Raw genomic sequence first — 15649 nt, 5'->3', positions numbered from 1 at the left:
CATCATCTCCTGTAGCCTTTCCCTTCCTCATTTCCTTGATAGCTTTTTCCACCTCACTTTGTAAAATATATGGTCCTTTCTCGTCTGTATCTACTTCTTCTTCCGGTTCAACTTCTAAGGTTTCTGGCCGATTAGGTCGATCATATAGTTCTGTAATATAATTTTCCCAAATTTTCAGCACTTGCCTCTGATCTACTATTCTATTCCCCTGGGAGTCTTCGATGCCAATATTTTGAATCCCATGATTCTCTTTCTATCCTAGTTCTTTTCTCTTCGTGTACATCAAATCATAACGTCCTGTTCGTTGAAATTCTATAATCTCATTACATATCTTCTCAAGATATTCCTTTTTGGCCCTGTCCGTGGCTCTTTTCAATTCATTCCTCAGTCTCTTGTATTTCCTGCTGCCTTCTTCATTGTTTACATTCTTCTATTTCCTTTGTTCCTCCATTTTACTCATCATCTCCTGTGTAACCCACGGTTTTCTTGTTATCTTCTCAACTTTACCAACCAAATCACTGATAGTATCTAACATGCATTCTTTTATATTGTTCCACTGCACTTCAGCATTTCCGCTTTCACCTTCAATTGCACCAAGTTTCTCTTCTACAGTCTCCTGCACGCTTTGTCTTTGAGCATATAACTTCTCAAAATCCCATCTAGGTCTGCGCTTTTGAAATCCTATATTTTTCTTCAACCTGGTTCGGAACTTGGCAACCAGTAAGTTTTATGGTCAGAGTTTGTCTGCCCCAGGAAGCGTCTTCACATCCTTCACACTGTTTCTGAATCGATGTTTCACAAGGATGTAGTCCAGCTGATGCCTCTTCCAATCCCCAGGTGCCTTCCATGTGTAAATTCTTCTCTTTGGCTTCTTGAACCAAGTGTTGGTAACAATCAGTCCATTTCGTTCACAAAAGTCAATAAGCATTTGACCCCTGTGATTCCGTCTTCCTAGTCCATGTGATCCAACAATATTCTGATATGGTTCATCTCCAACAATGCTGTTCCAGTCTCCCAATATGATGCTGTTTGTGTCTCCTCTTCCATCTTCCTGAAGAATTTCTTCAATTGTGTCATACACTTTTTCCACTTCATCATCTTCATACTCTGATGTTGGCATGTACACTTGTATAATCAGTATATCTACCGGTTCCGCCTTTAACTTCAGAGCAATAATTCTGTCATTACAAGCAATCTTCTTAACAACACTCCTCACTACACTTTTATGCACCACTATTGCCACTCCTCTTTCAGCCCGTTCACCTCCGGAATAATACACTGTATAACCACCACTTCTTATTTCACCTTGTTCTTTCCATCGCACTTCACTGACACCTAGAACAGACACCTCATTCTTCTCCATTTCCGTTTTCAGATTCTGCAATTTGCCTGCTTGATTCAAGGTCCCTACATTCCATGTTCCAATCTTGTATCCATGATGTTTCTGCTGATCTTCGCACTTTTTCTTGTTGTAACGCCTGCATGACATTTCCTCTAGAAACACTCCCCCCCGGAGATCCGATTGGGGGAGTAGTTTACCTCCGGATTGTTCTGTCTCCAGAGGAAACATCTCGCACACATGGTATCTCTGTTTTTGGAAAGAGACTATCCAGGAAAAGTGATAATGTGGTAGTTTTTCCATTTGCTTTCCACATCGCAGTACAGCAGCCGTTCAAACCACTCTGGTCACACCTGCTGCTATACAAACTTGAACCATCTCGAGCATCATTTGCTCTGTGCTTCAAGTCGCTACTGATGACGCTGCTTCCGGCATCAGTTTTTGGTGTCTGTCTTCGTCTGATGCCTACCCTTTGACCTTTCCAGCAAGGGAGGCCCTGCCAGTAGCTACGCTACCGCTGGTATAGCTCTCGGTGTCCTTGGCATACTCAAACCCCCACACCACGATAAGGTGGAGACACCAACGAGGGGGGAGCATGCATTAAAGCAACAAAAAAGTGCAATCATTCTGTGGCCCCCTCTGTACAAATCAAATTACACAGCATCATCAGAGAAAACTGTTATCTTAATACTCATACTCACTGCTGTGAGCACCTCAGATCCTCCTTAGGGTCTTAATTTCCTCTCTACAAGTATTTGTATAGGGCATATTGTGAGACAACAGCCCTATGGGCAAGTGGATTCTGATGTAATTATTATATTTAAGTTGTATTTCTGGATACAATACTGTAGAACTATCACGTGTAATGCAGATTTTAGAGTTATTAAGAGCTGTTAATTGGGAATGTTCATTGTATTTACTTATGATTTATTTAATGATGTTTAATGAACAGTGAATTTGAAAAGATGTGGAAGAAAGTGGTCATGGCCAAATTATGGGTACTATTCTGGCATCCACTTTAAGGGACTAAGGAAAATCACAAAAAAAACCTAAGTGGAGATAGTTGGTATCCTGACCACCATTCAAACTGGAACCTCGTGAATACAAGATGAGGCATTATCCCTTGAGCCAACTTCCTCAGAATACTGGTAATTCTCTATTCAAATGTATAGGAAACAAGGAACATGACCATCATTGAGACTCACAGCTTCTAGTCAATTCGGAAATCCTTTTACTTTTAACAAAATATACGTGGTGTGTTCAAAAGGTATCGAACCTTGTTTTTTCCCACGTAAACCAATGAAGCGCGGGAGGCTCCCTTTGGTGGAGATGTGGAGGGGACATTCATGCATAGTCGTGAATTTTTTCCCGCCCACAGAAAGCGTCAGTCGCTGGCAGTCGGCCTATGAATGAGGACATGTAGTGAGCGCTTGTCGGATTCCAGTAAGGTGTAAAATGATGGAACATGGGTAGAGATATTGCATCAAATTTTGCCAAAAGCTTGGCGATATCCAAGTGGAAACCATTTGCAAGATTCAACAGGCTTTTGGGGACGATGCCATGAGCAACTCACTTTTGGCTATTTCCCAAGCTGAAAATGCTGCACTTGATGGAATTAAATCCTAATTTTACTCATATATAGAAAATAACTTTGCAACTGAATTGGACAGTCCCATTATCATTTACTTACACACCAATTCTGTTATCATTTCACAGACTAAACAAGGCCAGTAATATAATTTTATACCTTCTACGAAATGACAAATTCTTCAAGGGACAAGCTGCACCAAATGAAAGCAATAGTCAATGTTTCAGAGACTTTCTTTGCCTCCATCAACAGGGTATGATCTCTGACAATGGAGACCATGAAGGTCTCTGAAAGATTAGACTTATACTGTGAATTGACAAAGTTGGTCTCCTCAGAAGGTTCCATCACTTCTTGCCGCCAAGATAGCTTCAAGTCATGAAGTTGTGCACTGACCTAACACTGTCATGTCAAGGTAGCGGAGGTCACACTGCACCCACTGGGGAGGGTACAGTATCGTCATGTCCTGCTGTGTGCGACCGAGTGCTTTCACCTCCACGCTCTCCACTTTATTGCTGCCAGCTTCTTTCACAAACTGCACTGTGGGCCCATCCACTTCATAGTGAACATATCTTAAAAAGGGAATACCGACAAATATTTTCATTAACTTGCAATTAATAAATATGTTTAGTATTTAATATTGGTTAGCAGCTGCACAGGTTAAAGAGCATCAAATATCAAGTAGCTACAAATGATAAGCTTCTATCCCTAAACTCAGCTGTGACCATACATATGGCAAGAATGAAGAGTAAACTTTGTGATATCCACGAGTGTTGTCTATTATGTCTGGATTGGGAAACAAAAACAGAAAAATTACATTTTTATACATAATATGACTTAGGAAGGTTGTTGGATGAAAATGTCATCGCCTGATTCTTAATTACCATATCAGCATCTTGCTAACCTCTACACTGTAATATTTAGTAGTAAATTAGGTGGTCATTAAGGTATGATGCCAAATGGGACACCAAGCAGTCTCATCACTTGAAACACCACTCAGACTTCATGTAAGGCCACCCAGCAGAGTTTTTCTTCTATTTATTACTCTCTATACAATAAAATCATACTGAATAGACTGGTCTAGACATAACAAACCCCTATGAACAAAGTGGGATATACAAAATAACCTGCCAAAGCTGTCAAAAAGAATACATCAGCCAAACTGGTAGAAATCTAACAAGATATAAGGAACACATAAGAAAAAGACTAAACAAAGATGAATTGGCATTTGCCCAACATATACTAAATAAATGCCACCAGTATCGACCTATGACAGTAATCATGGAAATGGCTGAAAATGCCAAAAAAGGGAGCATCATAAATATAAAAGAAAACTCCCATATATATATATATATATCGCTTTAATAAATTCAATAAATTGATAGAACAAAAACATACAAAAGAAAGCAATAAACAGCGTAACATGTTCAACATCATAATAAAACATCAGTACACGCCCACACAAACATAATGGACACAAGGTGTATAAATACGTGGCTCAACACACCCTAGAACAGTATAACACAGCGCGCCACGAACACCTACAGGATGACATTAAAAGTAGGATGAAATATCAAAAGCTCTCATAAAAACAAAATAGAGTTTGCTGAAATATTACAATACACCCATAATATATTTGCAGAATCCTCTTCTCAAGAACTACAAGGAGGTACACATCTGGCCCCCTTCAAGAGAAGAAATAATAAAAAGGACACAAACCAACTTGGTTTACAATTTCCAACAAAAATGTTATCAAACTAAATGTAAATATTTTAACATATTAAGATGGATGCTGTACTTGTTAAAACATTAGATTTTATGTCCATTGTATTTTATCAACATTATATGTATATATTTTAGCATTCAAAAAATATTGTAACGGTGGCTTCCGATAGTACTGATGCCCCTCTGAGGATGGTATGTAAAGACCAAAACATGTAAGGGATGAAGGATTGAAATAATACAAAAAAAAAATCTTTACTAGTCACATTGGATGGAACTGTTTAACCTCTTATGACTCTAAGACTTCTATCTGATACACGCTCTGTTCGAATCTTAACTAGCACTTCAGATAAAATGACCGAGGTTTTCCGTGGTTTTCTCAGTCGTTCCGGACAGGGACAATATCTCAATTAAACCACAAGCACTTATTTTCAAATCCTTACCAGTTCAGCAGTCATCATAAAGTCTGACACAGCCTTCATACTGAAAGCGTCATTAAATAACCTACAATAAACACTACACTGTAATGCTGAAATAGAAAATTATGGTAAAACAATGTACCAATAAAGCACTTCATGTGCTGGTTGCTGGTAGTATGAATTCTGCCAGAAGGTGAACCTCCCAGTAATGGACTTTCTGTTGTCAGCTGTCATCATTTACATGAAAATGCTTATTTACGAGTAGAAGAGCTTCTGGACACCTTCATCTTGTATTTTGTCACTACTGGATGTTATGACTGAAATGTGAGAATATCGAGTACCCAGTGTGTTTACACACGTGTGCATGCGCACACACAGATTATTTATTGATGCTGCCAATAGCTCAGATTACACAGAACTGAATAACAGAATGACTACTATGTTGGCACTTGTGGCCTAATTTGAGGTCCTCTCACAGCATTTTCCAGGAGGGACTGATTGAATGACAGAAACCTGTCAGAATAGCTAGTCTCCAGGCCAAGATATGATCCTGGAACCTCCTAAAAAAATCAGAAACACTATCTATTCAACTGTGCCATTCAGTGAATCTTTCCTGAGAAGCAAATAGGTGCTCAACCAATCAAGAAATTTTCCACCTTTTATGGAACCAAAGGTTTATTGTCATGTTCATTAAAGCACGCCACTCATCTCCATTCTCAGCCAGAGGAATCCAATTCATACCCTCCATTTTAATATTGTCTTCCAACTTCCAAACTATTCCTAGTCTTCCAATTGGTCTCTACTGTTTCACTTTCACAACATTTAGCTTCTTGAGATTGACTCCATCCATATGAAACTTCCATGCTGTTCATTCATCCACTGATGGTTTCTCCACGACTTCTACAAATTTCAGATACTGATCAGTGTCACAGTCAGCTCCTCTAAGCCAGTGTTTCTCACCTTTGTGAGACTGCGGCCAGGTAAATTCTTTTTTACAAGACAATGGCCTGGTCCCAACAAATTTACTTGTAAATACCTTTCCAATTTCTTTTACAGTGGTGGTCCCCTGTTACATCACAGTGGGAAGTGCTATTACATCAGCGCAGGAGGGGGCGGAGTGTTGACTGGCCTGTTACCGTAGTAGCAGAAGTGCTCCGAAGCTGTTATGTCACTGTTGGCGGGGGAGGGGGTGTCCTGCATAGCGCAAATACGTCACAATATATCCAACAAAAACTTATTGAGTAAAATGTGTGACAAGAGTTCTTAAAATTGCTCTTCTTGGGAAGGATACCCTTTTATGCTGGACACCATTAAATGGGATACAACATATTGTTCTTCTGAGACCCAATAGTTTTAACATCATAGGTGGGAAACCTTTGCATCCATCAGATATTGGAGAAAAAATGGGCGTACAATGAGACAGTACACCAGCTATTTGAAGACTTATTTTGCCCGTGGTTCCCTATGGGTGTGAAAGTTGGTCTCTGATATTAAGGGAGGAACATAGACTGAGGGTGTTTGAGAACAGGGTGTTGAGGAGAATATTTGGACCAAAGAGAGATGAAGTGACAGGAGGTTGGAGAAAACTGCATAATGAGGAGCTTCATAACTTGTACTCTTCTCCAAGTATAATTAGGGTGATCAAGTCAAGGAGGATGAGATGGTCAGGACACTGCAACACGAATGGGGAAATGAGGAATGCATAAAGAATGTTGATGGGAAAGCCAGAATGAAAGAGTCCACTGGGAAGACCAAGGCGTAGGTGGGTGAACAATATTAAAATGGATCTCAGAGATGGATGGGATTGTATGGATTGCATTGATCTGGCTCAGAAGAGGGACAAGTGGAGGGCTCTTGTGAACATGGTAATGAACCTTCAGGTTCCATAAAATGCTGGGAAATTCTTGAGTAGCTACAGATTTGGCTTCTCCTCAAGAAGGGCTCAGCTCCATAAGTAAGTAAGGTGGGAAACCATCTGAGATAGAATGATCTTACTATAAGGGAAAGAACAAAATTAATTATAAACATTGCAATGTGGTAACACTGTACTCCTCACAATTAAATTCGTGGATGTGGGAAAGTTTACTGCTCTAACTCCATTATCATTAATAGTTTCACCTAACTGCTTGTTCCAAATTGTCAGTTTTAAAATATTTTTCCTCCGTATATTGGCATTGAAATCACATAACAATGTTTCATGTGATGGGCCTATTTAGGGAATTGATATTAACTGACAGTTCATTAAGCTTATCCCTTGTACCATCAGTGTGACCAGCTGAAGCAACATCATACCAGCAATTTCTTAGTACTACCTATAACATCCTACCAGTTGCAAACTCGAGCACCTTAACTGCCAATATGTTCCCTACTGTGTCCTCATTTCCATTTCCATATAAAAATGTACAATCATCTGCTGATCAAGCGCCACCCTTGTCCTATCTGACATCCTGTATTGCCACTAAATCCAACATAGAGTTTGCCAGTTCTCATGGTACAGTTTGCAATGAGCATGACCAATAGATTCACCAAATCTCATATTCACTTTCTGTTGCTCAGGTTATTCCAGGAATCCTCTGCACAATATTTCATTAATATACTGTTGTTTATATCAAGCTGTTGTTAAGACTGTTGCTTAAAACTCTGGTTGGAGGATGACACCTTTTGGGTGTCTGCAACTGTTTATTCAACATATTCGGAGCTACCCTCCATATCAGCAGCAAGTCTCCTCAATCTGAAACCTGAGAACATGCCATGAAGTGGTGCCAAGGGACCCATTATACATATAGTATAGTCTAGTATATTGTAGCAGTGTGTAGATGTACGTATGTAGGTCGTACCAAAAGTCATGAGCAACTTTTTTTGGCATGCAACCTGCGAACAGCACACGAAAGAGAGTATGGTGGTAGGTGGAACCAGCTGTTGTGTTAACCTTGAGTGTCTTGTGATGTCAATAGCTTGCACCATGTGATCAGTATCACTCCTAACAAAATGGCAGACAACAATATGTCATTTCACCAGCATGCTGTCATCGAATTTCTTGTGAAACAGGAAATCCCTGCTGCAGAAATTCACCAGAGACTTCAGTGTGCTTATGGAAGTGTGCATGGGTGCGAGCAGTGTTCGAAGATTGGTGAAATATTTTAAAGATTGGAACAGCAGCATCGAAGATGAGCCTCGGAGCGGTCGTCCTCGAACAGCCTCAACTGAACACAAGGAAAGAGTGGATGAGATCATTCAAGATGACAGGTGTGTGACTGTGGCCACAATAGCCCGAAAACTTGGAATAGGGCACAGTGCAGTACAGGAGATATTTCTCACACTCTTAAATGCACAGTAAAGAAGGGTTGGCTATATCAAGGAACTGTGACTGAACTGGCATGCATCCCAGATACAAATGTCAAGCAAATTTTCATGGGGCCATATCTTACATGACCAAGATTTTTTCTTGAATACATGGACNGTGGACCTGTCGTCTTGACAGATTACTGATGATGATGATGACATGGAAACTGCACTTGCTGCAGGGCAGGTGACCATGTGCCTGGCTTCTGTGCATTACACCAGTAGAATATGGCATTAGACCATGTCACTCCTAGCATAGAACAGCACTGCACCATCAATTCCTAATCAGCAGAAATTCTTTGTAGGTTTAATGCACAGTATGAAAAGAAGCCATATCACATGCAACTGTGTATGACTGGTAACAATAAGTTTCCTGGAGGCCCAAAAAATTCAAGTCACAGCTGTCAGCTGGCAAGATCATGGCAAGTGTGTTTCGGGGTTCAGAACGAGTGATTGATGTTGATTTTCTTCCACATGGTGTAACAATTAATGCACATACTAAGCAATTCAGCAGACAATGCTCATCCAAAATATGGCAGATTTGATGAAGGTGACAATGGGCTGAGAAATCATGAACCCCCGTCCTTACACACCTGACTTCAGACTTACTCCCCAGTGCTAGTCATTTGTTTGAACCAACAAAAGTGCATCAAGGAAAAAAGAAATTTCAACCTGACGAACTCAAATGTGGTGACAAGAACTGGCTACACAGTTCAGATATAACCTTCTATGCTGCTGGCATCAGTAACTTGCCAGAATGATGAAAAAAAGTATTAGTGTAAAGAGGAATATCTTTAAAAGGACATGAGTTGGTGATTCTGGCATGTAAATTCTCTTTATAAAAACATAATGTCCAGGCCAACGTTAAACCACAAACCCCCATCCTGTAGCTGCTCCCTACTTCACTTGTGGTCGGCAATGCTTCTGACGCATGTAGCCATGAGTTGGGAGGCGCTTTTGTAGCAGAACTATGCTGGTAATACCTCTCTGCCAAGGCCCACACATAAGGTGGAGAATATGCTGCAACAGAATCACTTAAAAGTTGTCATTCATCGTTACCTCTATGCACTTCCACTCACATGGAAGACACCTTCAATGACCTGCTTCACACTTTCCTTATTAGTAGTAGCTGCAATGATGGATACAGGGAGGTAGTATTGGAGGTTGGGTGCCAGTTAGCCGGGATAGCTGCTTACAATAAGGATAATGTCTCCAGGTGAAAGTAGTGGTTGGAATGGTCGACTACTCAGCATAGTAGATATGAATTCTGTCTCAAGGTCTTGTCGGGCCTGGCTCATAAAGGATCTAACCATACTTCCCTCGCTTAAATTGTTTAACTGTGGCAAGTCCACTTATTTTCCCTGCGAGAATGAGAGACGTACCTGAGGCACAGTGGTGTAGCCTTGACCATCTAACTGTCATTCAATACAATCCTCTGTTGGACTTTTAGCGACAATGGTGGTCATGGAAACAGGCTCATATGTCTATCTTGAGTCTGGTATTCTCTCCATGGCACCACAATTGTCATTAGCACCATCAGTTTGTTTTAAATATTATCTTCCGTCATGCTAGGAAGGTATTCTGGAAAATCAGTCTTATTTGATGCTGAGCAAAACCTGCCCAGAGGGGTCTTAAATTAATTGCACTTGTACCTTGAAACCTGAAAAGAAGTTTAAAGATAAACATCTCCTCTCAAACCAAATGTGGGACAGGCTCCCAGCATCAGACCTTGGCCATCTCCATTTTCTATTAATGACCACTTAGGTGCTTGTAACTTGAAGCGACCTGGATGTTATAAAAGAAGTCATGGCTGGGGGGGAGGGACAGTTAGTGACAGTTGGAGTCAGATAAAGTTAGGCCCAGTCAGATATAGAGGGGCTATAGTTAGTTACCGTGGAAGACAAGTTACTTACAGTTGGAGTCGTATACAGTAAGTAGTGAGTAGGAAGTCAGATTTTCAGTTCTTTAGTGGAATAGTGATGTAGTTACGAGAGGTGCACCGTTGAACAGAGAATTAAAAGAATGATGGTCAAAAGGATCGGACAGTGACAACGATGGTGTAGAGACAATCATTACAAAGGCTAGTGATATTTGGAATTAAAGTGATAATGACGACAAAAGTGTAATCGATGAGGTGCAAGCTTAAGGGAGGATTAATATGTGTGTGTGTGTTGTGTGTGTGTGTGTGTGTGTGTGTATGTATGTAAGGGTGGGCCATAAAAACCGGCCCTCGCACTGCGACCTTCATTGATCTACTGTGCTTCCCCTTTGGATGAACCCTTTATTAATCCTACATTTTGAATTAAATGTAGGACTTTATTTATGGGGGCATAATAAAAGTCACTTGGTACCATGATGAACTGTCCCTGGTGATAAAATCTTAAGTAAGCTATGGCCTCACAATCACACAGGATATGTAAGGATTAATATAACATACCAATAATCACTGTACTTATCATTTAACTAAATGCTACAAATACACGGTGTCATGTTCTGGTGATCCTGTGATTCATAACTCCCGAAGTGCGTCTTCATCCCGGTCACCAAAGCACCTGTATCCCTGAGGAAAAGATCTCATATCTACTATTAGTCATGGCAAATATAATATCAACGCTGCTGGCATCTGCATGTCACCTGGAGGCTGGTATCTTTGGGATGGTGGTTAAGGGCGAATAAAAGGACTAAGTTAATTCTTATCACCACAGAGTAATACCTCTTCCAGATTACTTTTACATGTAGTTATATTTATTCGGACACACACTGAAAACACTTAAACTAGGTAAATCTGGTTAACATTTGTACTGGCTTCACTTTAATAACATTACATCTTTCCCTTTTTTCCTTCACCAATTAATTTATACTGAGTTACACTTTTATAGATGCTATTATGTGACAAGTCAAAGTTACACCAGTTAGTGTAATTTACTGACAAAAATGATCCACAGTCTAATATTATACTTAAGACTGAGAGATGAGAATATTGTGTCTACACAGCATAAATGTCCAACCTGGAGAGATTTCAAGAATGCACTCCTTATAAGAAGCAAAATGCAGCAACCAGTAACTTACATTACTGGTCTAATCTGAATTTAAAGGATTAACAGAATTATGTTTCCTCCAAAGAAATTTGATTACTGAAAGAATTTAATCATTCTAAACGTCAACGTTTTTTAACTGTTCTAGATACGTTAGCCATTTGCATGGGTTGCAAGTTACACTCTCATAATTTATACCTAGCTCCAACTGTTGAATATTGTGACATGACGCCTGAACACTGTGCAGTCAGAGAAGCACAGCAACAACGTCCACTGCTAGACAACGGTTAGCTAAAACACGTTTCCACAGCAACAAATATACTGTATAAATCAAAGCTTTGCCCCGAATTAACACAAGATTCTAAGATGACAGATTCATGAGGCGGTGATCTCTATAGATTCTCAGGCATTAAAAAGGCCGTGCATTCATCAATATTTGAGCATTCAGTAGTTAAACTGTTAACAAGATCACATTTGTTATTAAGGAAGCTGACAATGAAGACTTCACTTTGTGTGTTATAACTATAGTGTCACAATTCTTTGTTGTTACATGTTATAGTTAGAGTAACCTTTCACATTGTAACCCCGTCTACAAGTCACTAAAACACACGACAATCTCTTAGATTACTAAAGGGCTTGCCATGGTCTCTAACAATTAAAAATTCCAAGAAATGATACAGTGAGCAGTACCCTGTCTCTTAGCAAGAATGTCACATTCTAAATACTACAACGTGACTATCTTCTTGAGTGTAATTATAATGTTGTATCTTAGAAACTAATTAATCCTAATTGGCACTCATTATATAAGCCTACTTATAATGAATGGATACACTCCCCTTCAGAGTTAATTAATTTAAAACAATTCATGCATGTTAAAGTGTTACATTTTCTGTTATATGCAAAAGTATCCTTTGAACAACAGTTAGTTAAACCATTCTGTGCTAGTAAAACAAAAACATACTTGCAAGTATCCATGTGGAAACAGGTGTTCAGGAATGAGCAGTCACCAAGACTTTCATCTGTGTGTTTCTGGATTATTTTCTTGAAGTGTAATTTCTTACATGGCTCAGCAGAATTCACCTTGGTACACTCAACCTTAGTTCCATGTGGACAGAACTCCATCACCTGTGCACCTGTTAAACAAACATAAATACCGAAGAAAGTAGAGCCAACATTATAAAATCTGAGATTCTCACAGCACTGTGGTCTTCTGTGATATGACCCTCTGTAATCTGGTAGATAAAAAAAGGAAAGCTATCCCTCTAACAGACCGTGAAGGCCCATAGGGTTGAGACGTTGAAGGTCTCACACTATCTAGACAGTCGGCTCAAAGATGGCGGTGAGGTTGTCAGCCGTATGGGCTGGCCGCGCTTTACTGCCCAGGAAAATTATTTAATTAATTCCTGGTACTCATTTCTGTTAGAGGCTGAGTCGACCCCAGGGCCACAGTGCAACTGGAAGGATTAGGTCAATTGGAAAAAATCCAATGACCTCATTGGGACTTGAACCCGCGACCTTCTGGCTTGTAGCATAGTGCCTCAACCAACTACGCTAGTGGGTGCCCCCCAGTAATCTGGTAGATGGTTAACAAAATTTCAGAAGAATATGCTGTCTTCATCTTCAGGGCAGATCTGGATGCTGGTAATCATCTAGCAAACTACTGTCACATCCCAGAGGACTGTAATCTTCACAATCACTGTCATGAGAACCTCAAATCTCACATATAAATATTTATATTGCATATCTCAATTGACCTGTCGTAAAACTAACTGCGCTGTAGACACCCAGTGTGTAGGGAAACAATTACATTTCCTTCGATTCTGTTAAATGTTTACCAATTATAAAAATGTTACACAAAGTTTGCAAATCATAGCAGCCTCTGTATTTTATGTTATGTACTAACCATTTTGTACAATGAGACATTTTCCATGAATTTGACAGTATTAATCTGTATTTCATATAGAACAGAAGTCATTACTTATTGCTTAAAACAGGCATATGAAAGTCTCAAATTTTCGATATTGAACAAACAAAAGATTTCTGATCTCAATTCTTGAATATTAATCTTTCATTCTCACATTTTACAACTTTTCTGCTAACTGCTCTTGCTTTCCATGCTGGCATCTGATTTCAAAAAGAAACAGTACTGCATTTGTCTGAATGGAAGACAAGTTTTTCCCCTTTTAAGGGTTACAAATCCTAGTGGGTGTGCAACAGTGAACTGGAAAGTGTGTAAATCAGTGATAGTGCTGTATTGATTGGAAAGGAAATTGTAACCGAAGTGCTAACAAATCCAATCATCCAAACTAGAACCTGTTATTTTCATCACACATACCCTCCTACATGTGACAGTATGTTTCAGAAGTGCCTGAAATAGCATCAATATTATGAAACAAAGGCAGTACAGTAATTCACCAGTTTATGTCACAAGATTCTGTTCCAACATAAATGTCACTGAACAAAAAGAAGGCAGACTGTGTCAAGAAACATTATGATTCATACTTTAAAGACTTTGATGATTAAATGTGCAAAATAAACAGTGAAGCGGCAAGGAAGTACAGCATCTCCTGAGGAAAACATCCATAGGTGAAAACAACGGGAAGCAAACTTATACAGACTCTATGTCAAATCTATTGTTTGTATGGGTTCAAAGTTTCATGCTATGCCATTAAACAAGGACAGGCTGAATTTTTACGTCCAGCTCAGGGTGGTGTGTACACCTGACACAGAAGAGCAGGTGTTCTTTACAGTTACACCTTGCAAAAAGTCACCATCACATTTCAAGAGGGTGTTGATGAAATGACAGTGTATTTCAGTCTAGCAAAGAAGCTTTTTATGGTTCTTTTGAAATTACTGTATTCTGAATGGTTCTTAGTAGCGAACTACGTTCTGATGCCACTGGGACAATAAAGAAGCCCAGTGTACAACCATTATGCCAGTGGATCAAAACCATGGCAACAGCTCTCCACAAGAAAAGTCAAAAGATCAGAAAAGTGCTGTATACCTGATGAAAAGGATGTGTTTGTAGTAAGATTATGATATTAATTTATAAAATTTCTTTCTCTAAGTGTGGGGCTGTCTTTAACTCAGAATCATCTTCCAGTCAGGTAAATCTGGTAGTACACTTTACTGCACTATCAAAAGTGGCTAGTCTTATCAGTTATTACAGTGCTAGAGAGAAAGTTCTTGAACTGAAAAAGCCATTCTTCAATATGCCTTGTTAAAAATCCTCATCCTGTGATTAGCCAAATATCTAGTCAGAGATGAAGTCTTCATCTTAGGGACTGAGGATGTGATGTACTGGCTACTCAGGGCTACCATACACCTTACGGGGCAGTGATAGATGATCTGGGAGCAATTACAAAATGATTAGTAAGGGAAAACCAAAGACACTAAAAGACCTCCAGTTCCACTGTCCACCAGAAATCTCAAATCAGGTGACCCAGAATTGAATTCAGGGTTCTGTAGTGAGAAAACTAATCATTTAGTCTAACAACTCTTGGTGTGAACCCCTCCAAAATCAAATTTCATCAAAATCCATTGGGGGGCTTTGGAGATAAAATATTCAGATGGACAGACATGACTTCTCCATTTTACACTTGCACTTTGTAGAAGGAATACATATAGAGTAGGATTAAAAATGGGAGATTACTTGCTGATACACTGTACTGACACTTACTACTCAGCAAGGAAACACAATGATCACAGCTTTGACATCAGTACATACATTAGGTTTTTGGACATTATCCAAGTCCTGTCTTTATCTATAAACACCTTCCTGTTTATTTTTCAAAACACAAAACGTTTTGATGACTGGATTCTGTCTCCGTCTTCAGGTAAAACCTACTCAGTTGGGCCCAATCGGTAGAGCTAGTCCCTATCTCCAGATGGCTGTACCAGCTGTAAGATGGAGTATACAAGCCAAAGAGCACAAACCATCTACGAGCTAAGAAAACATTAAATTATTAAAAACTCTACATGTATGATGCCTTGCACCAGAGAACTATCACAACAGAAATCACCAGTGGACAGAAGAAATACTGCTTATGGTAACAACACAAGAAAAACAAATTTTCCCATTCAATCTACACTTGGAGTTGTAGTTTCCTTTCTTCTGCTGTGATAATGGGGGGCCAGAGGGGACAGATGTCCAAACGGGGTTGACTTATTGGATGGTCCAGCAGAGACATGTGGGTTGATTCCTTGT

At 39.6% G+C, this 15649-nt stretch overlaps 1 protein-coding gene across 4 annotated transcripts in view; it reads right to left on the bottom strand.

Annotated features, from left to right (window-relative positions):
- LOC111872107 (N6-adenosine-methyltransferase subunit METTL3) overlaps nt 1–15649 on the bottom strand; it is a 77627-nt gene that overhangs the window by 40397 nt on the left and 21581 nt on the right. For all 4 annotated transcript variants that reach the window (XM_023865677.2, XM_033754530.1, XM_023865678.2 and 1 more), the window contains 2 exons: nt 12404–12575; nt 3321–3496 (listed from right to left, as the gene is read on the bottom strand). In XM_023865677.2, the coding sequence (XP_023721445.1) occupies nt 3321–3496; nt 12404–12575 (348 nt within the window). The remainder of the gene's footprint in view (nt 1–3320; nt 3497–12403; nt 12576–15649) is intronic.

The sequence above is a fragment of the Cryptotermes secundus genome, unplaced genomic scaffold (genome assembly GCF_002891405.2).
Source record: "Cryptotermes secundus unplaced genomic scaffold, Csec_1.0 scaffold417, whole genome shotgun sequence".
Taxonomy (NCBI): domain Eukaryota; kingdom Metazoa; phylum Arthropoda; class Insecta; order Blattodea; family Kalotermitidae; genus Cryptotermes; species Cryptotermes secundus.
The sequence above is the reverse complement of the archived record's forward strand: the minus strand, read 5'-3'. Positions and strand labels throughout refer to the sequence as shown.